The 25,866-nt window shown below is 43.5% G+C and overlaps 1 protein-coding gene across 3 annotated transcripts in view; it reads right to left on the bottom strand.

Annotated features, from left to right (window-relative positions):
• Positions 1 to 18,479: 18,479 nt before the first annotated feature.
• FAM149A (family with sequence similarity 149 member A) overlaps positions 18,480 to 25,866 on the bottom strand; it is a 331,701-nt gene continuing 324,314 nt past the window's right edge. For all 3 annotated transcript variants that reach the window (XM_069631543.1, XM_069631542.1, XM_069631541.1), the window contains one exon: positions 18,480 to 23,884. In XM_069631543.1, coding sequence (XP_069487644.1) covers positions 23,811 to 23,884 — 74 coding nt within the window. In that variant the 3' untranslated portion in view covers positions 18,480 to 23,810. The remainder of the gene's footprint in view (positions 23,885 to 25,866) is intronic.

Below are 25,866 nucleotides of genomic sequence, written 5' to 3'. Positions count from 1 at the left end.
AGGAGGAGGACCAAAGGAGGCCGGCCAGAGAGTATGGGGAAAGGATGGTGAAGGTGTGCCGATGAGGTGGATCTCCGTCTTGATGGCATTCAGACAAAGATCATTGGCGGCACACCAATCTTGAATGGCAATTAGGCAATCCGAGATGAGAGAGGGAGATGAGGTGGCCGAGGGCAGCCTGAAAATGATTTGAGTGTCATCAGTGTGGCACTACAGCTTCTGGGTAATTAACTGAAGGGAGAAGGTGTGACTAAATCTGAGGAAGGGGAGCTGGGTGATTATAAAGAACATGAAGGCAATAACTTGTAATGCTGAAGACTGTTGAAGTTGAGAGAAAGTCAGTCTTGTGGGCAGAGGCATGTTATATTTATGGCAGTGAGACAGACGGAAGAGGTAAAGAGGCTGCCTTTTTCTTGGAGCTCATAGAAGTGAAGAGTGCCTAGTCTACCTGTTGAGGTCGAAGTGTCTTGTGGCAGTTTGCCTAATAATTCAAAAATACAAAGCAGAAATAGAAATACCTGAACTGTGGTGGTGTCTAAGGTTATCAGTGGATGTCACAGGGGATTAGTTTAGAGAAGTGGCATACTGTGAGACAATTTTCTATTGCATTTCATTGAATTTATAAAGCGCTTCTCGCCAAAGGCGCTGAACAATAAAAGAGAATCCAAAAACAGTACAATTCAAAGGGGCACAAATTGGTATGAGTAAAGGTCACATCAGCAGAGAGAGAGAGCAAAGAATTTTAGGAAGCAAGAGACGATAGAAGGTAGAGTTTAAGATTTGTTTGGAAGATGCAAAGAGATGAGAAGGAGTGAGGGAGTTTAGGAGCCAAAAGAGAAAAGCAGCGGAAATGAGGCAAGGCAAAGGGAGGCTTAGGAACAGTTAAAAGAGATTCTGAGACCGTAAGGGGAACAAGGGGACAAAGAACAAGAGTAGGGAGGATAGGTAGGGCGGGCCAGGCGATGAGTGCATTTGAAAACAATCGAGAGAAAAGTGATACAGAAGACAGGATTTGAAAATAAGTTATGAAATTGAGAGCCCTGGAGTATTTGATGGGGGATCGAGAGGGTAAGGAGAAAAGAAGACGGACAGAAGAGTTGTAGATAGAATGAAGAGGAAGAAGGTGGGAGGCAGGGAGACCAAGCAGTAAAGTCGATAGGTGAAAAGACAGGAGAGAAGAGAAGAAGTTTAGTAGCGTGAAAGGAAAGGTATAGTGAGCATGGTGAATGTTAAAAAGAGTATAGTGACAGGAGTAGGCAATGGAGGAAATATGAAGGGAGAACGAGAGGGAAGGATCAAAGATAACGCCCAGGTTGCATGCTGAAAGTTATAAGGAAAGAGAGGATGGGGAAAAGAGAGGTAAGGGGGGATGTGTGTGAAAAATAGTAGACGGGGAAGAACAGAACCTCAGTTTTTAGGGATTAAGATGTAGAAAATTGGAAGACATCCGGTTTTGGACAGCTGAAAGACAGTTTGAAACTGTGGAGTGCCAAACAGTATCAAGGGAGGAGAAGGAGAGAAAGATCTGGGTGTCATCGGCATAAAGGTGAAAAGAAAGGTGATAGGAGGAGATGAGGGCAGATAGAGGAGAAAAGAAGTTGGCTGAGTACTGAGTCTTGATGGACATCATAGAGAAGAGGTAGTGAAGGAGAAGAGTGACCAGCCCAGGTAACGGGGTAGGTCCATTGGGATAGGTAAGAGAAAAACCATTGGAGAGCAGACCCAGAGATACCCAAAGTGAAAAGAGAGGAGATAAGAAGAGAGTGGTCCACAGTGTCGTACGCCGCAGACAGATCGAGAAGAATAAGAATAGAAGAAAGCTTGGAGTGGCGGGCTCTGAGGAGAGAATTTGAAACATGAAGAAAGTCAGTTTCAGTGGAGTGAGACGGATAGAAACCAGATTGCAAAGGAGGAAGAAGAGAGTGAAGATTCAGATAACGTGTTACCTCGGTATAGGCAGCCCGTTCGAGAATTTTAGAGAGAACGGGAAGAATGGAAATAGGGCGGAAGTTAGCTGGGGAAGATGGATCAAGTGAATGTTGGTTCAGGATAGGGAGAATACTCCCATGCTTAAAACCGCATGAACGCAAGAATGTACAAGGGAGGAGTGAAAGAGAGAGTTAAGGTATGGAAGAAGATGGGGCTATATTTGGGTAATAAGAGAAGAGGGGAGAGGGTCAGATCGAGAGGCAGTAGGATGAGCATGAGTTAAGAGGGCAGAAGTGTCAACGTCCGTAAGAGGAGAGAATGATGAAAAGGAGTGAAGTGATGGAGCAGGAGAAAGAGGAGGGGAAAGAGATGCAGAGGGGGTGAAGGCTGGATGAAGGTAAGCTACTTTAGATGTAAAGTAGTTAGCAAAATCAGAAGAGCGGAACAAGAAGGTGGAAGGATCAGGGCTTTTGGATAGAGGATATTGTGTAGAAGCTGATAGAGATGACAAGGGTGGTGAGATAGAGAAAGTGTGAGTTTGGAGAAGTAGGATTTCTTAGCAATAAGTAAAGCAGAGTGAAAAGAAGACTGCAGCATTGAAAGTTTAGCAAGATGAGGAGGTGAGTGAGAGATTTTCCATAGCCGCTTGACTTTACACAGACTGCAGCGAAGGGAAATAAGACTTGAAGAGAGCCAGGGCTGTGAAGTTTTGCGGGTGGGAGCTAAAGGGTGTAGAGGGACATTTTAGTCAAGGACAGATAGCAGAGAGGAGTGTAGAGTACTAGCAGCTAAGTCGGGGAAAAAAGGAAGAGAAGAGCAGGATTGGAGGAAGGGAAGAGTTCAATGATGAGAGGAAAGGTGAAGAATCAAAAGAAGAGAGATTACGATGCAAAAACGTAGTCGAAGGGGTTTTGGGGACAGAAGGAGAAACAGGCAAGGAGAGAAGAGCAGATTAAATCCAGGCAGGAGCCATACTGATGTGAAGAAGAAGGAAGGAAGTGCAAGTGATAAGAGTCAGAGAGCGATAGCAGCAGGGTGAATGATGGGAGGAAGAAAGGAGAGGAGGATGGAGGTAGATGGGATAGGAGAAGATCAAGAAAGTCAGTAGGTGGGCCAGGGGGACGATAGACAACAAGGAGAGAAATGGAAAGGATTAGAAAAAGCAGAAAAGTAGTATTCAAAGGAACAGAACCTTGGGAGATTAGGACGGGAAGGTAGAAGGGCCCAGGAGGAACTGAAGAGAATTCTCATGCCTCCCTGCGCATAAGTGGGCAGGGGTTGTGGGAGAAAGAAGTAGAAGCAGTGAGAAGGAAAGCAGGGGTTACATAGTTATCAGGGGTGATCCAAGTTTCAGTTCGACAAAGAAAGTGGAGATTAGAGCAAAGAAAGAGGTCAAGAATAGAGAGTGATTTATTGCAGGTAGAGCGAACATTTAAGAGACCAAAGTGGAATTGAGGGAGAGTGTCGGAAGAAATGAAAAGACAGGACAAGTTGGATGCATTGACAAACAATCAGAGGGTAGCACCGGAGGAGTGCAATAGGTTATTCTAGATGGGATAGGATAAGGCATAAAGACAGAGGAAAATAGGAAGGACAAAAGTAGACAAATAAATGAATAGTCGGCACACAATCTGCTATGAGCAGGAATAAATAATGAAAATCAAAGCCTTTCAGGGGTGTCGCCCTTTTAAGTAGGGTGCCCAGGGCTAGAGATGTCCAGGTGGGCTCCTAGAGTAGCAGTCACTTGGAAACACGCGACTGTGGCAGTCACCAAGCACGGGGGTAGGACAGGATTGTGGAACCTGCTGGAGTGGCGGTGTAATGGCCATGATGGAAGTCAATTTCGAAGTCCAAGAACTAAGGCACAGTGTGGGCAGCAGATGACAATGGGAGAACAGCGTAAGTTCCAGTCCAAGGAAAGGGATGAAGTTAGAAAATCAGAGACAATGGGTACGTGGAGGCAGTGGAAGATGGTAGTTCCGAAGTCCTAGGTAGAGGTCCAGACAGCATAGAGTAACAAGCATTCTTTCACTGAGATCTTAAGAACTATAGGTCATGGCCTGATGTGGACTACCTCCGGAGAAGAAGGCGAAAAGGCTGACGATACCACTCCAGTCGTTTACTCCAAGGAGGGGGGAGGGGCAGAGGCTGAGCCGGGAAACCTGGTGCCCCAACTCCCCCAGAAACCTCAACCCAAACGCGAGCTAACTAATGCTTAGGAAAGGAAAAAAGAGGGGGAGGGGAGGTTGTGAACATAGGTATAGATGGTGAGTACAGGAGTTAGGATACAAAATTCATGGAGGGCAACAGGGCACCAGAGAAATCTCGGCTCTAAGATGGACTAGAGGCCTGCTACAGTGGCCTCAACAAGCCATCAAGGCACCAATTCCCCCACCACAGCATCTGCACTACAGTTATTTCCCCACGACACGATGCCCAGCTCACCTTATCCAGCAGTGTAAATCAGGCTCAGAGCATACCAACCCTGCAGTAGCAGGGCTCGAGGCGGCTTGTAGAAAGATACAGTGGTTGAGGGAGCTCCAGAGCACTGGGAACTCAAAGGCTTGTATAGTTATGGTGCTGTTATCCAGGGCAGCGCATGGAGCCAGGCACAGAAGCTGCAGCTCTACCAGCAGCAGTGATTGTCTGGTCCTAGGTCCTCAGACACTGATGCCGTGTAGATGATGTGTGGACACCGGTAAACACCGGTGTGGGTGTCCCGTTATGGTGCTGGAAGGAACCAGTAAAGTTAGAGGAGCGGACCAACCAGTGCAGGGGTGAGCGTCCAGCCGCACTGCATACAGTTAAGGCACCTGAGCAACTGCTTCCGACATCTCGCCTCTGCTCCGCTCCGCAACGCTACTGTAGAGTCTGAGCCTCATAGAAACAGTCGTAGAATGGTGGTTGCTGAAAGAGAAGCAGCAACCCAAAGAGAAGCATCCTGACAAATATACCAAATGTACTGCCAATGTCTTAAACAATTGCTAAGATGTAGAGGAAGAAGTTGTATACTTATTCTTTGAACTGTGGCAAACTATCTCAAACAGAAGAGATCCAGGATTACCATTGGCGCTATTTTCCTGGCTGGAATTGGAAGGGGATCTTTCAACCAAAACCAGATAATTGTTACCAGTGGATTTTTGTTTGATGAACGTTTGTTTTGACTTGGAACTGATAAGAACTGGTTCAAGACTTTTCTCTTCCTTTAAACATTTGCGCTGACTTTAAAACCTGGGAAACAGAATTTTCCCCAGGACAGCTGTAAATCATCCATATCTTGTTCACTTATTGTTTATTATCTTGTTTTGCTTTATTACTTATTTTTTAAAGTTGATTGTTTAGAGTGAGGGCCACTTTACCCACACTAGAGATTGTTTCCCTAGCCTTTAGAATAGGTAGGGAATCTTTTGGCAGAGTAGGGCAAGCAAGGCTTTATTTGAAAACGTATACTCTAAAATAAATTATAATTTTGAGAAACTACAAGCAGTTATCCACCTCGCATTACTGACCCCTCAGAATACAATCTATATTCCCCAACCATTATGGCGTATTGCAATATAGAGTTAATCCATCCACTTAATAAGAACTGTATCGTTATTTTCTAATCCCCTTTTAAACAAGACTGGGACGAGGACAAGCAAGGGAGTGATATGGAGCACAGAACCAGAGATACGCTGCAGTTGCTTGTTGAAACCAGAAGGCGATGCAGTGTTTAAAAACAGGAAGCCTCATGATGGAGGGAGATTCACTGCTCGCAACGTGGGTCTGAATAGCCAAAAGAAGCAGCCTGCATTACGTAGACAGGAAGAGGCTGGAGAGGTTGTTGCGGGAAACCCAAGGGATGGAGGTCTGCCACCGAGAGCTGAGAGAGCTGCCGGAGAAAGCCAGAGGCATGGAGGAGACTGAAGGGTGAGCAAGGCATTTGCCAGACCCGACACCAGACCGCAGACCAAGTCAGAAGATGCAAAGGATACTGAAGCTGCCACTGAGAACTGGAGAGCCCACGCAGAGGGTCTGGGACGCTGGGGCACTTACAAGGTTAAACCGCAAATGGAAATAAACAGTATATGAATTTGGGGAGATCAGAATAGGGAAGTAAGGCCCCCGGGACATTACTGGAGAAAGGCTAAAATGAATAGAAAAGGGTCTGAGACATGAGAAAATAAAAGAGAAGAGATGGAATAATCAGAGAGGTCCTGGCAGTGAAGTGAACCAGGCATTCAGAGTTTAGAATCTGGGACCCGCACTCAAAGTGTATGAAGTGAAAGCCCTGCCAGGAGGGTATGCCAGGCAATGCAACTGCGAATCTGAGACCCACACCCAAAGTGTATGAAGGGAATGTCCTGTAAGGAGAGCATACCACACAGTGCAACTGTGAGCCTGGGAACCTCACCCAAAATGTATGAAGTTAAAGTTCTGGCAGGAGAGTATACCACGCAGTGCAACTGCGAGTCTGGGAACTGCACCCAAAATGTATGAAGTGAAAGACCTGGCAGGAGAGTATATCAGGCAGTGCAAATGTGAGTCTGGGACATGCTCCCAATCATAAGCGAACTGTGAGAATTAAGACGGAAGAAACCTCTTGGCAATGTGGATATTCCAGGGGAAGGGACCAATACCACTTGGACAGAAATTGTATTTGTGCTATTGTGTTTGAACTGTAAAGGCAAGGAGCAATAGAATGCCCCTTGAGTGTGAGAAATCAAGGGGAAGAGAACCATATCCCCTAGACCAGAGAACTGTAACTCTGTGAGAAAATGAACTGTGTTTGTGCTGAGAAACACAGGGGAAGGGAGGGCCCCCCTGTCCCTGAAGACTTTTGGAACTTTGATTACTTGTTTCTTCTTGGCAACTTTTCACTTTGGAATTTTGTGTTGAAACGGTGGAGAGAACCATGATTGCTCACTTGAGAGACTATACCAATTTTCACGTTATAATAGGTTTAGGGTCAGGTTAAGGTTTTCGGACACAGGTTGGAGAACTCTTTTTACTTTAGGACATTCTGACAGTTGACATCCTTAGTTTGGTTGAGGAAGGGAAACCCTTTATATTGATAGAGTGAGATAGGTATTTTTTCCAACCCATTTTATGTTAATAAAGGTCTATAGCAATTATTATAATGCACTTGTGCCCGAGTCTTACTCCTGATTCATTACAGTACAAAAACATTTGAGAATTTGAGGGAGGGACTGAAGATGACCTCTGCACTGAATCAATCTGTTCTAGTCTGTCGAGTATATAAAACCTGGATGAACTCCCCCATCGTCCCCATCCATTCATGAACGTGTGAGGTGGATGCCTCCTCCGAAGAGATCACCGTCTCCAGAGAGATGCCTGCTGCCAATGTGTGCGTGCCAACAGTATGGGGAGTCTAGACCCTTGGGCATGATGGGGGTTCATCCCTGATTTACATGGAGTTGGCGTGGTGTGAGGCCACTCCCACTAGTGGATGCTCAGTCTCCACAGTGAGGCTACATGTGGATGCTGGCGTGGCAGTACCCACTGGTCCTAGTAGCCCCTTGGGACATGTGCCCGTACTGGACTAGGGAGGGTTTAACCAAATTCTTCTGGCCCTCAGACACTTTGGATCCAGTGACAAACACAGACAGTGAAGCCTTTCTAGATCCCTGAGCAGAGCAGGTAGTGGATAGCTTATGCAGCATCTCTGTTCGAGCCGTGGTAGGATCCAACACAGACATGCGCAGGGTCGCTCGACCCCATCGCCCAAGTTGGGTCGGTGGGACGGTGTCACTCTTGCATGGAGCCCGGGTGAAGAGGTGCTCTGCATTACTTTTTCTGAAGCCCTGAAAACTTTGGGGAGCAGGACACTGAAAAGGTTTCTCATAGCGTAAATGTCCGGACGCAAGGGGCCTGTGGAAAGGAGCACCCTGTGTGTTCCGGGCCTAAGCAGGCCAGGTGGTGGGAGTCCACTGAATAAAAACCCTTGCCACAGGACTGGAAGAGATTATGACCTCAAGACGGGGGTCATACTTTCTACCAACCCCGTGGCAAGGGTAGAAAAAAGAACCACTGAAACGGTGAGTGCTGAAAAATGAAAAGAAATTTAGATGCATCTCTAAAACGCGACCTGAAAATAAGTGCTCCTTACTGTACCATGCAGAGAAATGGACTGGAGAATGGGAACTGAGGAGCTTGTGAGGTTTTGATTGGCACATGGGCACTACCTGTGCTTGCTGCCTTGGCAAGCTTGTTGTAATCTGCTGGACAGAATACTCTGGCACTATCGCCACAGGGGCGACATGCCAAAGGTATGGATGAAAGGAGATGGGTTGTAGGAGCCTAGGTCATGATTGCTCTCAGTGTCCTAGCTGAGATGTGGTTCCCACAAGTAAGACAGAATTTTCAATTCATTGCGAATGGGAGCTTATTGGCAAGAGTATTGGGAGGGGCCAGTAGGCATTCAGGTTTTTGAAGTAAGTGAAAAGGACGTCAGTCTTAAGTTAATTTATTTCGGCCACTAGTCTTCATTCACTTACTGACGGAAATCGGTATCTTAGAAAGGCAAAGTCATCCTGACATGCATGTATATTTGTGTGTCAACTGCATACAAATGATATTGCAGGCTAAGACTGTTAAGGTGAAGAAGCAGGTGGAGAGAGTTGTTGCATAACATGGGGAGAAAGTGGAGCCCATCTGATTACTAAAGGTGAGTAGAAGAACTGTTTGAGATTTACAATTTCTTTGCTATTGCCTAGGAAGGAAAAATCCATGTAATATGGGCATTCTGAATCCTGACCACTGAACTAAGATGGTCAAGTAACAGGCAGTGGTTGACTATGTCAGTGTCTTCATGATAACAATTGAAAATGCCCTTCATCAGTCTGACCAGGATATCATGCCATACACCAATGATTGGCATTTGTGTACCATTGTTGCGACAAAAGACAGATTAATGGACATAGAGGGTAGTTGCATTTTCAAGATGGGAGAGAAAAGTTGGATAACCAACAAAGCCCTGTGAGGGTTTGATAATTATGTAACATAGAGGGGTCATAGAGGGGTAATCAAAAAGAGTTTGAATTGTAAATTGTAGAGACCAGGAATAAAGTTTCCTGCTAGAGATAGGTTAATAAAAGTGCATTCCCATGGGGGAAATGCCTTATCAGGTTCTTGAGTAGCAAAAGCCACAGTGGCATCACCTCAGCAAGTTGTAAACCAGAGTGCTTCCATTATGTTACAGGTATTACTGACAGAAACATTATCAATGTGAAAAAGAGGAGAAAACAGATTTAAACTGGCTGGTCATTCATTAATTCATGTGAGGGTTCCTTAGCAGGCTGTCGTGTTTTTTTCAATAAAAAAGGAGTTCAAAGCCACTTAGTGACTGGCTGAGGGAGGAATCGCAGCTTGGATACAAGATGGAAAGAGGGTCTAAGATGTGGGGTGTTTATGATTCTTACTCTCCCTTGTAGTGGAGGTATGGTATCACAAGTATGACACTGACACAATGGGTACAATTTGTAAAACCTTTATTGAAATGGTTGGGTTTGGAGAAACTCCTAGTCTGCCCTATAACTAAGATGGGAGTAGTCTCAACCATCAAATAATAAATAAGGCAGTCCTAGTGGAGTCTGTCAAATCAAAATGGCCTATGCTAACCAAACCTAATGCCTGCCCTATCTCTTCTACAAAAAAGTGAATAAAGATGAAATGTATGCAAAAGTAAAGATCAGTGTTCAAATGAATAAATGTGGTTGAACCAACTCTCCTCCTCACGTTAGAACTCACAGAGTTAGACTGTGCATGTAGGCAGGATGACACACTCTGGCTTGGCTTCCAACACAAATACAGTTTCGGAACGTGGATCGAGGCCCATCTGGCCTTCCACATTTAAGTTTCCTGTCTCGAATTCCAAAAATAATGTTTCCACCAAAAAGTTCACAAAGGTCCCCCTTTGTCTGGCTCAGACTTTTCACCACGCAGTTCTTGTAGGTTCCCCTCTGCTGGGCTCAGACATTTTACAATAAAGTTCAACACAAACTTGCAAGGGGGGGGGGTGCTCCCTTCCCCAAGCTTACTTCACTTCGGGTCTATCTCTGTCGGGCTCGTACCACTTTCGGATGTTGAAGGCTTTTTCAAATGTGTGTAGCTTACTTTTCAGACCACGGCAGGACCACTTCGACTCAAAACATATAGTTCAACTTTTACTTTCCCCTTTCTAGGAGTTAAACTTTTCCATATTGCTTTTGCTGTATAATTGTTTTTATTATTATTTGATTTAATTGTCTAAAAAACTATTTTTACAAAATTCTAAAATCCCTAAAATAAAATCTCTATATTCCAAGTTCGTCTCATCACGTCACCTAGGTCGCTATTTCCTGTGGCTTCATATCTATCAGATCAATCTGTCTAAAGAAGCCAACAACTGCTATCACCCATTGCGTTTTGTCTCCTCCAATAAGGCAGACCCACCATTCTAGTACGTCGAGAGTGTAAGCGTCGTCCATAAGGTGACTCAGCCAAGAATGTCTTTCTCTCTTCAGTCCCGGGCACAGTAACAAGAGGCGTTTGATGGTTTCCGCCTGATTGGGCATCTTGCAAAAGTAACAGGAGTTAGACTTTGCAAGGCCTCTTATAGATCGGATTTCATTGGTATTCATTAAGTTCAATCGAATCCTTAAGAAACTTTGCCAGAGGTGTTGGTTAGGAAATTTCAATAAGTAAGAAAGGATTTCATTACGTTTTTTGTGTCGGTGGGGATGTGTTTGGTGATCTTGTATCCTGCTGCCTCCTCCAACGTTTCAATCCAGTCCAGTTTGAGTAGCTTTTTATTCACCTTGTCTGGATTCTGGATTCCTCAGTGCTACCAATTCGCTCTAGGATGGTCCTGTTTTTTTGTCTCCATCCAATGAGCATTATGTTGTTTTTATCTTCCATTTCAGTTTTGATGAGATTGAAGGGAAATTTACAGGGCACCTCTATGGTTTTCCTGTATAACATCAGTCCATTCCTTTCGACAATTGCTTTGACAGAAGTTGTACCCAGTTCCTTACGAATTAGCGCCATTGGTGTTGAATGAGGCAGGGTCAGGACACGTTTCCAGAACTGTCCTTCCAATTTCTTCCAAATTATATCGGGAAGGAGTGGCATGGCTTCAGCTCCATAAATTAGACTATGAAGTATTTTAACTTTGAAGAAGTCAATTATAGGTTTTAAAGAGAAACAACCAAACTTCCGATTGACCACTTTAGACTGTGCTACAAGGGAAGGAATTTTTCCCTCCAGGAATTCCTGCATTGGGTGTTCACTCTTGCTATTATTTAGCATTATTCCTAGGTATTGGAAGCTTTTTACCGTCCCCAGTTGACATCCTTCGGCGTAAGGTTTTAGAGACTTCTGTACAGATGCACACTTACTGAGCGTCATGCTTTTAGTTTTAGCCTTGTTTAGTTCCAAGTTGTTGTCCTTTAAGTAGGCGATAAGATTGGACAATTGCCTTTGAATGCCCACTAATGTCTGGTCAATAAGAATGATATCATCAGCATAGAGGAGTCTCGGTATTGCTAAATTGCCTATTGTAGGGGGGGAATGTTCTCAGCCCAATCTGTGTGTCCATATAGTCTGCTGTATAAGAGTTATACAAAGCCGGTGCTAGAGGACACCCCTGTTTGACTTCACAGGCCGTTGGTATCTCTTTGGACAGTGGGCCGGCTTTATTAAATCTCACACTCATAGTTTTTGAAGTATAGAGTGATTTGATGGGTCCAAGAACTGAATCAGGGCAATTACGATGGTTCAGTTTGTCCCAAAGTTTTTCTCTGTTGACCCGGTCAAAGGCCTGGACCAGGTCAACGAATACCAAGTTTACAGTGGGTTTTCCTTCTAAGACCTTTGACTTCAAGGCATCCAACAGCAGGATATTGGCTGTGGTACCCATATCCTTCACAAAGCCGGCCTATAAGGGATCAAAATAATTCGATTGTTGCATCCATTTTTGAAAATTTTCCAAGGCAAGAGAGACAAAGCCTTTTCCTAGAGTGTCCAACAGCGCTATGGGCCGATAATGTCCTGGGTCGTCTCTTGCCCCTTTCTTGTAAATTGGGACCACGCAGGCTTTTGTCCAAGATGTTGGAATCTCATTAGCCTTGATGCATTTCTCAAGCACTCCACTAGCAAATTCTGCCCTGGCTTCCGGATGTTTTTTTAATTCCAAGTTCGTAATCCAATCTGGGCCGGCCGCCCTGGAATTGTTTAATCTCTTGATCTTGTAAATGATGGTTGCAATATCAGTAGGAATCTCCCATCTACTTTTCTTTTTGTTCTGAATCGGGGAAGACGTTCCCACTGGTTTTTTATATAAGTCTGTGAAGTGAGTGACCCATGCGTGATCTGCCACGTTATTCAGCAAGCTTGTGTTAGTTTCTTTTGCGCATGTTCTAATCAGTGCCCAGAAATCCTGTGACCACTTCCCACTCAGAGTACGAAGCATCTCTTCGGCATCAGCTTGAAATATTTGGTGCCGTTAGTGACGAAGCCTAGTTTTATAGGATTTCTCCTTCTCCTCCGCCTCTTTTTATTAACATTGGATCTGATGACCACTTAGCCCGTCTCTTGGCCTTTCGTACCTCTTTTCTTCTTTCCACCACGGTCTTGTTGTATGCCTGTAGGTTACTCTTAAGCGGGGGGGCTTGAAGTAATTTCAATGGTTTATTCACCATCAATAAAGGGCTGTAGTCAAGATCTTCCTGCCTCCCCAGTGCCTTGGGGTTGGAAGCCGCAAGATATTTTTCTGTGAGTTTCTTAATTGCCTTCTCGTTAAGTCTCACCCTGGTGTTGCCATTGCAAGTTTCGAGGTCCGTTGACATGAACACTGCTTCTGGTAGGCATGTTTTCCAGGTGATGGTCTGGATGTTGTGATTACTGTTCATTATTTTGGTTATCCCAAAGCTTTCTATTTGATGCAACAGTTCTCAGTAGGCAAAGATATGGTTCAGGGTTAGGCCGTGTCCATTTCTTTCCCATGTCGGGCATAGGGGCTTTGTGGAGTCTCTTATCCAATGTAAATTATGTAGGTCATTAGAGTCCATTAGTGAGTTCCATTTCAAGACTCTAGTTCGTGCTCTTAACATAGATCTACTTGGGGTACGGTCACCTGTAATTATCACATGGTCAACACTATAGGCCTCTTGTGTCTCTTCTAGAAGGTTCTGCATCATTTTGAGATAGGCTAAAGTTGATATAGTAGCTGGATTCCAGTATGTGTTGACCTGTAGAATAAGTTCCTGTTGTACATTTTTGTTCGTGCTAACCTCCGTCTCTTTTGACATTAAGATGGCTTGGATCCACTCTGAGCATAATATTGACTTCCTCAACAGGAGGCCACTTCCTGAGCGAATGGCGATCAAGAGCCTTGCAGAGGGTCTACCTTTCTCGGCCGGTACAAATGCAAGTTCATATCCGTCGAGGCTTGGTTCATGTTGTAACCATGTCTCTTGCAGACATAGCACATCAACATTTCCCAGATTCACATCATATGAGGTTGTTCGGTGGGAGAAGCCTTGTGTATTCCAAGACTCAAGTAAAAGTGTCCCGGTGATGGTAATCCTCTTCATATGAGGTCTTGTATGTCCTTTCCCTTTCTTTGAGCAAACGTTTAGTGGCTAAATCTCTTTACGATTCTCCATGGCTTTTGAAGTCCATGTCCACTTCTTTATTTGTGCCTGAACGTTTCTTGTAATTTGGTTTCTTTGGTCCCCCTGGACTTGGTTTCTTTTGTATTTTGTTTCCTCCATGTCGTGGTTGAAAGTTATCTCGATGTGGGCTAGCTGCCCTTTTGGGTATCTGGCGCTCTTGATTTCTTCCTCCTTCAACTTGTTGTCTTTTGAGTGGTGACTATGAAAGGACCTAGTTTTGCATTGATAGGATCTCCTAAGAGGGCTGTTTATTAGTGAGTTCTTAAGAACCTTCTCAGCTCTCCCGTTATATTTTACCACTCGTCTCACGTCTTCCTTCGCCCCTCTTTCAATTTGTGTTGACGGGAGATTGTGATTGGCGGGCTCACGCCTGTCTGCAACTTTCCCACTTATATTTGGACTTGTCCTGCTTGTTCTGCAGGTTTTTAGAAGCCATCCTACTCATGTCGGTGAGTTAATATCCCAGTGATTGAAAGTTATCTGTGGCTCTCAGCATTAGTTGCTTCACTTTGGATGAAGCTATGTGAAGGTATGAGGCGTCTTTACGCTCTTCATATACTAGTTCGACGATTTTTAAGTCTTCAGGATGGAGATGTCTTAGCGTGGGTATATGATCACATATTCTTAGCAGAGTTCTCCGATTTAGGATTAAGTTGTCTTTTTTCCAGGATTGTTCTTTCCAACTTTAGAGTCCTGGTATCTATAATAGACACTCCCAAACTGTCTTTCTTATGACGTGCTTTCTTATGACGTGCTTGGTTATGGTTGTCCCACTTTCTTGAATCCTTTAAGATGGAAGGAGATCTGCTTCTCTTGCTCCTTTGAGCGACCGGGTCTTGGGCCCTTGAAGATCGTCTTTCGCTCCTCTTGTCTTGGTCTTGCCATCCTACTCTGTTTGCTGCATTTATTGTGTGTTGATCTACGCTTTTCTTCCATTGTCCGGAAGAGGGGGGATGGTTGTGTTGCTTCGGGAGTCTCTGTTACGGGGACTATGATTGTTGGATGATCTTTTCTTTTTTTTGGGGGGCTGCTCCATCAGCTCCGACTCTGAATCCTCAATGGTGTACAGGGTCATGTCCATTAGGTCAATAGATTCATCTTCCACTTCACTAGTTGTCAACGGTGAGTCCAGTTCAACCTCGGACCTCTGCTTGTCTGTAGGTGTGAGTGAAGTAAACCTCACGCTTATCTATCTAAGCCCCGCTGTGGATTTAATTGGCTTGATTTTACCGAAGGCTTCTATGTTGCCCTCTTGTGGGGTGGTACCAGCCGCATCCTTATTTGTTCCATCTCCTCGAGTACCACACAAGTTCTTTGAAAAAATGCCATAGGCGGCTCTGCCAGATTTTCCCCTCTCCTGTTTTTCCTTAGAGCTTAAATGTAAAGGGTATTCTATGGTTGCTTTGGCAATAGGTGGATCCTTTTTTCTCTTGTGATTTCTTGGTCTTGCTGAGTCTTCCAGTTTTGAACCACAGTTGTTCAAAGTCATCCCTGTCTTGGAGTTAATTATTTCAATTACTGGCTCGACCGGCACTGTTCGACTATCCACTTTCTCTGCTTTTGTTTGAGAATATTTTGTTTTCCCGTTCAGTAGGGAAGCTTTTCTGGGGTTGGGTCGGTTTGAGTGGCCACATTAGAGTGTTTTGTTTTGAGCCCATTCGATATGCGTTCGGCCTTCTCCTTCTCCAGGTGTACTTCCAACATGGCCATTTTAGTATGCATTGTGGCCATGAGGGAGGTGTTTCATGGAGTGCTTCATAGAGCTTACAGAATGGAGCCAGCGCTATCGTCACTGTTGACATAATTGACATTAGGTCAAGTTTTTTGGCTGGTGTCTCTCTTGATAACAATGTGGAAATCTCACTCAGGCGTCTGTTGGACGTGGTTCGTTCATTTAGTAGTTCTTGTACGGGCGAGGAGTCGAGGCTGAATCTTTTCCCTTGTGATCTGAATTGCTCTGCGATGTTACTTTTAGTAGCTCTTTTTTTCACAGAGTCAATCCCCTCTACCGGTAACAGAGTCCCACAAAGGTTTGCGAGAAGGATCCAGTTTCTTTCTGTTAATTAAGCAGTCAGTCATAAGGCCTTCCGCAATTATCTTTCGCATTAAATCATTGTTGGAATTTTCCAATTCCAGATCCGACCGTCCAAGTCCATTATGATTATTTGGCTTTCCTTTTATTTGTTCTTCCACTTGCAAGTCCTTGTTTACGTTTGTGGGGGACCTATTGACAGGAGCCTGTTCCGTTGGTTTCTTTGCCCCTGCTTTACCAAAATGGCATCTTTCTGAAGGCAAAGATGGGTTGGCTCGGGCCGGTATGGGGGTCTTCTCTAACGGGGCGTCGTGTGGAGGTTCCGACATTTGGTGGTTACCTTGGGGCATGTCTTCTTTATTCAAGTTCCGAGGTGGCTGGATTATCGCTTCAACGACGACCAAGGATTCCATACCCTCGATCAGCTCAGTGTCTGAAATGTCCATGTTGAGTTCATTTCTCCCTGGGAATAGTTTTTTCTTGAAAAATCTTTCCAGAGTACTAGTTATTGTGTGCTCCTGGTTTGCTTGCTGCTGGGTTCCTCTGTTTCTGTCGCATTTGAGTCTGCACACTGCTTTTCCTAGTTTTTTACCTTTCTTTAATTGAGTGGCAGACACTTTGAGACCCATTACAGTAGCTTTCTTCAATTTCTGACATGTAGGTGAGGAATCCCTCGCGGTGCTGTTAGATTCCAACTCTAAACCACACAAATCGATAGGCTCATTTGTGTCTTCTATGAGCTCTTTATTTTCACCCGTTGTTAGACGTGGGTCCTGCCCCAACTTTGGCTCCCTTGACCCTTCGATGTTTCCTTCCTGACTATCATCCAAAGGCAATGGCCCAGTGGGGGCAGCTTCATCTTCCCCGACCGGAGGGAGGTTAGCACCCCCGCTGTTGGGAATCTCCTTCCTAGGGGAGGTAAGGTCCACCATCTCGCGGCTTGGGTGGACTTCGATGTTAACGGTCAAATCTACCCGAAGCGCGGGGCAGCTTGACGGAATGTGCACCTCTCATGTCGGTTCTTCACTTTGTTGGTCTTTCTTGGCACCAGTTGGGGAGTCATGTAGTAGCCCTTCCTTAGCCCCCTTCGCTATGATTGAGACCAAGGTGGGGGATTCCCCTGTCCTAAGGACCTCTTGCTCAATTACCGGGGGCCCAGGGAAGTCGATGAGCAGCTTTCCTGCATCATTTAATATGTTTGTCACTAGTGTTGACCTCTGCAGAGGCGACTTCACTAACACCTCACTCTTGTCGTTCAGACCCACAGCTATTATTTGCTTTACTTTGGGCTGGCATAGCATCTCCTCAACTATCCCCAACTTTTTCCCCACACTCTTAACTGGTCGCAGGGGTTGGGGGGAGTAGCGGGAGTAATCATGGCTGATTGTTGGGCGAGAAGGGTGCACGGCTCGGTCTCCGTAAGGCGGGGGTGACCACTGCGCACAAGGAGTGTTTCTTCCACCATGCTGATCAGCCCCGGCTCCCCCCGGAGAGCCTCAAGCCTAAAGCTGCGTTTTCCACACGATCCCTTTCAACAGAGAACAGTGCCCTCTCGACTCGTATCAGCTCTGCGAGTGGGCTGCAAGTATGCCAGTCAATGCCAGTAGATTTTGCAGCCTCAAGCTCGCGTGGTGCTACAAGGCTCAGAGTGCCCTGCAGCCTCTGCAACCTTGTTGATTGTAAATCAATCGCTCGATCTCTCCTCAACACAAGTTCAATTAGCTGTACATTCGCTTTCTCACTTCCAACAATTTACCTTTCTCAGAGACTTTCGAGCGGGCTACTTCCTTTCGCCGGTTCACTCCATTACTTAGTATCACTGAACTCGCAGCTGCCTTTTACTTCAAAGTTTATTCACAGGTCTGACTTTCCTCACGTCTCATTCACACACGTGCAGCCTTTGCTTATGATAAAATGTTGCTATTTGAAACTTCAACACACAGCGGTCTTTCAGGTCGCTTGCCAACTCACCGGCTGTGTGCGTTTCTTCTTTGCTTTATGATTTCCAATTCACAAGTCAAGGTTAGTACCAGAGGCTTGGCCTCGCCTCCCCAACTCTGCTGTTCACCCGGGAGGGTTGCTGGTGTCCTTGAAACACAATGCAGTTTCCACTTGTGGATCTGGCCTTCTCCACATATCTCTCGTGGCTTGTCAGAGGCAACAACCTACAGTAGGGATCTCTGGGGTTTTCCAACCAGCTGCTCTCGCCCCTTGGTTCTTCGCTCTGCTACAATAGGTTTCCCTTCGTCCCAGAAGCCCTGCTCATTCTCGTGTTCCACCTTGCTCTGTGTGTGTCTTTGGATTCTGCCTTCTATTCGTGTGAGGAGAGCTAATTGGTATCATGTGGATGGGTTGGATAAACAAAATACGGGGGAATACCATGTCTTGCCATCGGTTGTCTCACCCCCACTACCCGAAGACCCCTCACCCAGGTGATCCTACTGCACTGGTCCACCCCCAGGGTCTGGATGCCCTGGCCAACTGAGAGAAAGATCCCCGGGGATTAGTGGGGAGACACCCTATGGTTTCTCAAACCCTCCACCTCTGAATCCTTTCAACCCAGGTTCAGGTGCCCTCACCCCATTATAAATACTTCTACACCCACCTTGTGGAAATTCTGTTGACGGCTGCTGTTCTTTTGAAAATATCTTTAATCGCTGAACTCTTACATCAGTAATTCTGTTTACATATGGGTTTTATGCTCTCTCTTCTGCTTATTGTTCATGTTAGACATTCCAAATTTGTGCATCTAGGTTCTGTAAACTATCTTATTTTCCTTTAGATTTAGTTAATAATATCCAGCTGAAATGCAGAAATATTAGTTGTGGTTAAAAATCCATATAGGTCTTTAAGGCTCGAAGGAGTAAATGACAGATATTTGCTGATTTAATAACAGTATGCACTTTGGAATTCTTCAAGGAAAATTCCCCACAACATTTTCCAGTCAATTCTAAAACAAGTTTATTTCACAGTTTATTTACAAAAGATAAACCAAACATCTGATTCCGATTTTTTTTTATAAAAGTTCAAATGAATTATTAAAGCATTGAAATCCACACCATTTGGGACTTATACAAATCAATGAATACAAAGGATAACATTTTGATTTACAGAAAGAATTTGGCATGAAATGTAAGACTGGCTTACACCCTAAACAGAGAATATTTATCTCAAAAACCACCAGAGAATACATGTTGTGTTGATTAGTGCAGCATGAACAGCGAATGGGGGTTTCTAGCCCTTCCAGTAGTTACAGTAATTCCAAAACACTGTACATTACTCGCAGAAACACTGCAAATACATAGGGGTATTTTTCAGCTGTAACCCAACTCAAACTCATTTCATACTTAGACAAGTGATATCCTGATGAAGCTACTGCTCGTTTCATCCGAACTGCTCCACTGGAATAGGTAAGTGTTCTGATAAGCAAGAATACAAGTAAAGGATTTGAGTTGAATCAGTGCTGAATTGTATACATCTGAGCCTCTAGGGACAAAGGAAGGTGTTAAAGGTCCCTTTTCAGAGTCAAATGGGCCCTGGATCTGTGAGTATTGGTATCCAAATGTCTTCCTGACAACTCTTTCAGATAATTTTGAGTCGATCAAATCTGATCCACCCAACCATACATTATTACATTTTGAAAAGTAAGTTGTTTATTTTGCAGATTAATAGCTAATTATTCAATTGAACAAAGTACATCGTGTTGTGTGCCCCCCACGTTCGAAAATGTTATATGATACAATGTACATGACATCAAAATATAAATAGCATAAATTAAACACATATACAAACATTTAAATATACAACTTGTTATATACATTTCAGTTTGAAAACAGAGTGCTGCAATGTTCAGCCCATTTCATTGAGCAAGATTCTCCCCAGTCCTTAAGTGCATATGTTAAAGATGGCTCTATACGACCAATCAGGGAATGTTACCTTTAAGGCCATTGACAATCACTTGTAATATTTCATAATCTACACCATACTGTTAGTACAGGATTACTAAATCTTGTAATACAAAGGTTGGCATTTGTAACAGCATTAACACAAACATAATTGTACAAGTTTACATGAGAAATACTCCTCTGTCACATGACCACACTTTAATGAAAATAATTCTATCCTGAAGTCACAGTGAATAAAAAAACATTAAGCATCTTCAAATCTCCTGTCACAAAAAGGTATTTTGACAGAAACGAAATAACTGAACTTGGTGGATCCAGCTTGCAGCTTTATGTCCTAGGCTGTATAGCTTAATGGAGACTATTACCTGGAGATAGTTATGACACCAAAGAGAAATGGTGCCATGCACATATATGCATCTAACGCTAAACCCGTTTCCCATAAATGTGTACTTTAATCATATTCATAATCGTGATTTGTATTTTCAGCTATGCAACATTGTGCAGTATGATTAACATATGGGTTGGAATTTATATTTCATATCACATGGAAGCTAACCATTGCTCACAGGCATAATAAGCAGATAGCCATGCATTGGCCTTGTTTTTATTGTTTATAATTTCTAGAATGCCCTTCATTTTAATATGACTACATTTGAATTTGTTTACAATTTACTCAAAAACGTAAACCTTCTGCCGCTTTGTTATTATACTTGTTGGGAAAAGCGACAATGCTTAAATCTCCTGTTAAAGTTAGATTTGATGGACAGTGTATATATGCTACTATCTCCCTTGTTGTGCTGGAGTAACTACTGCTCGCCACGCAGTGGCATATACACCCAGCTAATATTTTTCGCTCCTGTGAATCAACTCTCTCCTTACATTCCTGTTTTGGAGAATCAACAAAACTCTTCAAATAAAATTAACTCCCATGTTCCCTGTATTTCATCAAAGGGGTCATTGCCAAAAGACTGATTACGTATGTGGAAGTGCACTTTAGAAGCTAAATCGCACCCAATACTATGCATTAATCAAAGGATCAAGGCAACTCTAATATGTTGGTGTATCAGTAACATATTTTTTAATTCTTGAGGTATCTCTTCTTTACACCTATAGTACATTTTTAGGTTTTACCTATACCTACCTAGGTTTAGAACCGAAAGAAATCTGCTTTTCCAAACGACACAAAATGTATCTTCCTATCTCTTTATTTGCAAAACACGTTTTGAAGGTCAAAAAGAGGGTGTAGGTGAATGAGCTCTTCCTAGAACAACCAGCGAACAGGTATATAGAACGAACTGCACCCTCCATTCCAAATAGTGCAATATACTGACCCATGGATGAATATATGTATGCATGTGGATTTAGTTGGCTCCAACCAGACTAACAATGGATTGCTGTGTAAGTTAAATATGGTTACAATATAATTAGGGGTATGGTTGGTCGGATACCATGTTAGGGGTAGTGACACCGAAAATTCAGAAAGGCGTGCTGGGCTTTGAAGAGTTTTAATACATATATTTGCGATGAGATTAAAGATTGAATATGTGGTGGCCACTGAAAGATTGTGCTGAAATTCGAACCCAATATTTGATCCTATAAATATTTTGCAAAAAACAATGATCTCAGCCGTAGATGCTGACAACTGGCTGAATGTGCGGTTCGCCTCCAACAATACGCCCTCGAGGCTGCTCTGCCATTGACATGAGCTTGTGGCAAGCATGCTTCAAATTACATGTTTCTACTTAAAATCCCTTAGTCATATTTTGCAAATATTCCAGGAGAGGCTGTAAGTTGTTAAGAATTGTACTTTTAAAACAAAAATGCAATGTCGTAGATCAAGACTACTTAATAAGTGTTAAGGCGCTAAAGATTTACTATTTTTAGTTCGTTTGAGGACCGGGTCAAGCGGGGAGGTTAATTCAGCAAGAATGTGAGGGATTGAGTGGACTCCTCTACTGTACATGATTTGAACCCCTAAATCTGCTATGCAGTGGACATTTACAAATGTATTTCCAAGCAAGCAGTGCATTTCCTTGCAACACCTGCATTTTACTGAGACCTGGGGTGCAATGCACTCTGAGTAACAGTAGTGCATGTATGGTCCATGACTCGCAGTCTGCAGTTGACAGAATGTTAAAGCATGTAATGGGGAATGCAAAATCTGCACTGTTTTTTGCCTTATTGTCTGCTTTGGTTTACATTTGTCATGGCAAATGATCGATAGGAGTTGGGTTCACCAGATGTGCATACTGTAGAAGGACACTGGTGAAGCCATACACAGCTTTTATGGTATCAGTGCCAACTATTGCAAAAAAAAGTATCACTGCATTGACCTCTCTTGCCTACCCTGCATTGACCCCTTATGCTAACACCTTATTTGTTATCCTCATGAGGTTGAGAATCGGTGCAACTTGGAAAAATATGACAAACATTCCAGGGATCGATTTTCCTATTCTGTTCATGGAAACTGGTAAATCAATAGTAATGAGGTTATGCATTCTATGTAACACAAAGAAGATTGCGTAATGCATACGTCCTTTGTGGTGCCACGTGTTTTGCTACCTAATTACTGTGTGTAACTCAGAAGGAGATGCAGTGGCACTGTAAATTATGGATCTGAACCATATATCTTTGCAAACAATGCACAACTCTTCTGCCACCTGGAGAAACAAATGTTTGGCCACTACAACCTCATCCACCATTGCCTCTGATGCATTCATATCCTAAAGGGAGCCAGACCATGAAAAACATTTTTTATTATCATCAAACTGACTTTTGTTTGGCCAGTCTTATGGCAATAGTGAGGAGTTAAATATACAGCTTGGATGCACTCCTCGGTTTAAAAAAACATAATTTTAAAACACTATTTTATATATACAAACATTGAATAGCACCAGTCATTAAAGAAACAGGTAAGCAGGCAAGCGTAAAGAACAGGGTTGGGAACTCATCAAATGAACCTATTAGGAAACAATCAGTATACAATTTAAAGGTTAAAATAGGTTTTAAGTATACCTTCTGCTGCGGTGGAAGGGCCTCCCATCTTAACAAGCTCAATATATTGATTCCGAATGCTATTGCTTTTGGGCACACAATGAAAGTAACTGGATAGGCAAGCAACAGTGACGTCAAAAGCAGAAGCATGCAAAATAACTTTCATCACCCATGGTTGTATCAAAAGATTTCTTTAAAATATAGTTTCTGACAAGCCTCTTATCCTATAATCTTTTCAATATCAGTTTTGACATTACAACAATCACATTAGGAACTTGTTGTACTGAAACAGCTCACTTTCCTCTAGTTCACTGGCTGTGCTGTTTTTGCTATGTTTGAATGGTGAAAAGAAAAAAAATGCTTGTCAATCTTTTGCTTTCTGTTAGAAGACCTTTTTGTGACACCAGTTAGCAATGGGAGCAAATTACTTTAACACAAAATCATGCTATGGGGCCGAATATGGGTAAAACATAATGCTGTCCCAATGGGAATCCTGTATGCTTTTTGAACAGGTTCTAACTCTTCATAGAACACAAGAATCTATAGAAATGTTTACCTTTGTCTCCATATTTAGCTGCATAGCTGCTTCTTTTTATTCGGTATACATGAATGTCGCACAGTTGCAAATTGGAAACGGATTTGCGACCTCACATTAAATGAAAAGCAACTTTTTATACTGAGATACAAGACGAATCAAAGACAACCTGGCAATCGGCATTCTATACCAAAAATCTGCTTACTCTACTTTTTGATTGGAGTGACTGGCTGAACCCCACCCAAAGGAATCCTATGTTCAATATTTAGAAGAGAGCTTCCATCCTTGGGAACCCACGTTCGGAAAAATGCCTTTCAATTTCTACTGAGATGGTACCTTACCCCAGACAGGCAGTATAAGATGTATCTGCATATTTATTATTGAGGACCTTTGATATTAACAAGAGCCTTTGCAACATCTAATTGCGCCATTTCATGAACTGTTAAGATTATTGATTGATGAGAGAAGGCTTCCTCAATCAAATTTTACAATTTAGATTAGACATTAATCTTTAAACTGAGGGAATGGAGATGAGCAAGCCTATAAAAAAGATTCAAAATATTAAGTGCTATATTTCACAAGTATAGTTTTCACATAGATTCTGAAGCCACTGATCAAAATAACTGTTGGCAAATAAAGGTAAGGACTACAAAAAATTGCATTTTTCAAAACTTATTGTTCATGTCTCACAACTGTATTTGGTAGACTGGTCACTATATTCCTGAAACCATGGTAAACATCCACTGTCTTCTTGGTTCGGTTTAGGAGGCCACTTGATATCTTCTCCTAGATGCAGGTGGATTTCTCTGGAAGGATTTGGGCTGGTACTGTGAACCTGAAACATAAAATGTTCAATGAGAAATAGCAACTGGAACTATAATGTTATGGATCTATGATGACATTGAAACAAATTGAATTGGGGAATTTCGATAAAACTATGTTGACATATTGAATCTCTACAATAATTGAAACAAATGCAAGCAGATTCAACTTGACAAATTCAGAATCATTTGCTTTTCAACTAACCATGTAAAGCTAGGACATATTTATTTTGTATATCTTGCCAATTTGATGATTAGGCTCAAGTGCCATGCCATAAGTAGAGTATATCAATACTCTAAAAACCCACTTTGAGCAACAACAAAAAAAGTAAATTAGATTCACCAGGTCTTGTCATGTATCCCCAGAGGGGGGAGCCCTTTCCTATGTAGCTAGGAAGGTGATGCCGCTACCTAACAGTCCCCCTAGGGGTGGTAATATGAGTAGGATCTCATAGGGAGGGACTCCCCTCATGCGTAAAAGGACATCCACCTGGGGAAAAGCCTCACATAAACCCCTAGCCAGGTACTGTAACGAGGTGGCTCACTGTAGGTATGAAGAATGCCAAAGAGACTTTCCAAGACGGTATTGATGTTGCACAAGGGTGGAGTCAACAGCATAAAGTAGAAAGCAAGACCGGACTAAGGAGATTTCATCGCAGAAGCCAGGAGAACACGAATGAAGCCCAGGAAGTTCAAACTTGGAACGCTGCAGCTGAAGCAGTCACATCTCTCCAGGATAGGGACAAGAAGAACAGGTTGTTGCTGGAGCGTCCTGGGAGCCAGCAGGGAACCGACTCACTTGGTGATAGCTTGACCGCAGAAAGGTGGAACATCGGGTCCAGAAACGACGCAAGACCACCAGCCTGCTGAGCAGGAAGCAAGAAGGAGGAGGAGAGAACCCTGCTCCATAGGTGGAGGACATTTATAGTAGGACCAGGGGAAGGAAGTCATTCCACTGTTCCTTTGTGATGGGTCAGGAATTGTGGGAAGACAGGGTAGGGTCAAGGAAAAGGCTCAGCTCAAACAGAGTATATATCGGGAGTCATCTCCCTTGTCACAGTGGTCACCCCAATACCACTGCCCAAGCAGTGTGCATCAAGAGTCAAATCCCTCGTTACAGTGGTTCATCCAATACCACTGATTGAGCAGAGTGGAATGGGAACCATCTCCCTCAACACAGTGATTCACCAAGTATATCTGTTAAAACAGAAAAAATCAGGAGTTGTCTCCCTCGTCGCTGCAGCCCGACAAACGACATTGGAAATCCTAAGAGCTTTGGGAAACAATCCCCTCAATACAATATAGAAACCAGTAGAGAGACATACAAGAAAGATACAGAGAACCCAATAAAAGATATCCATCATCAGAGTGTTCAATGGAAGCCAAATAAGGCTATGGGTTGTTCTACTTCTTGAAAGGAGTTAAAGAGACTAATCCAAGTTTTCTAAACAGAGTAACAGAGTGCTTAAAGACCACAGTGGAGGACATTTATAGTAGGACCAGGGGAAGGAAGTCATTCCACTGTTCCTTTGTGATGGGTCATTGAAGGAGTTACTGCTACTATGGGACCGAAGCAGCCAGGAGAAGGGAGTTATTCTCCTTTTAGTTAAAGACGTATGTTTATAGTGTTAGGGCTAGATTAGTTGGCTAGAAGCCTGCTGCGGTGAAAAGGGCGGTGCGTGTTCACTGACTAGCTGTTTACCTGCTGTGGCTCTGGATTGGGATTGAATTGAACATTGCATTGTGAATCCTGTAGAGGAGCCGCATACTTAGAGAAGGTGTTGCCTTCTCCTTTAAGGCATTTGTCAAGCGAAGCCACACCCCCAGAAGCTGACAGGAAGTTAAATTCGGCGCACCTAGCCCTTGTGGTGTGAAGCCCGCTGTGGTGAAAAGGGCGGTGCGTGTTTACTGACTGGCTGTTTACCTGCTGTTTGGCTCTGGTGACTCAGGGGCTATGCTCTGCAGTAACAGATTTTAAGGTGGAGTTTGTTAGCCC

The sequence above is a fragment of the Ambystoma mexicanum genome, chromosome 6q (assembly GCF_040938575.1).
Source record: "Ambystoma mexicanum isolate Mex_15411 chromosome 6q, UKY_AmexF1_1, whole genome shotgun sequence".
NCBI lineage: Eukaryota > Metazoa > Chordata > Amphibia > Caudata > Ambystomatidae > Ambystoma > Ambystoma mexicanum.
This window is presented reverse-complemented; position numbering and strand designations above follow the sequence as displayed.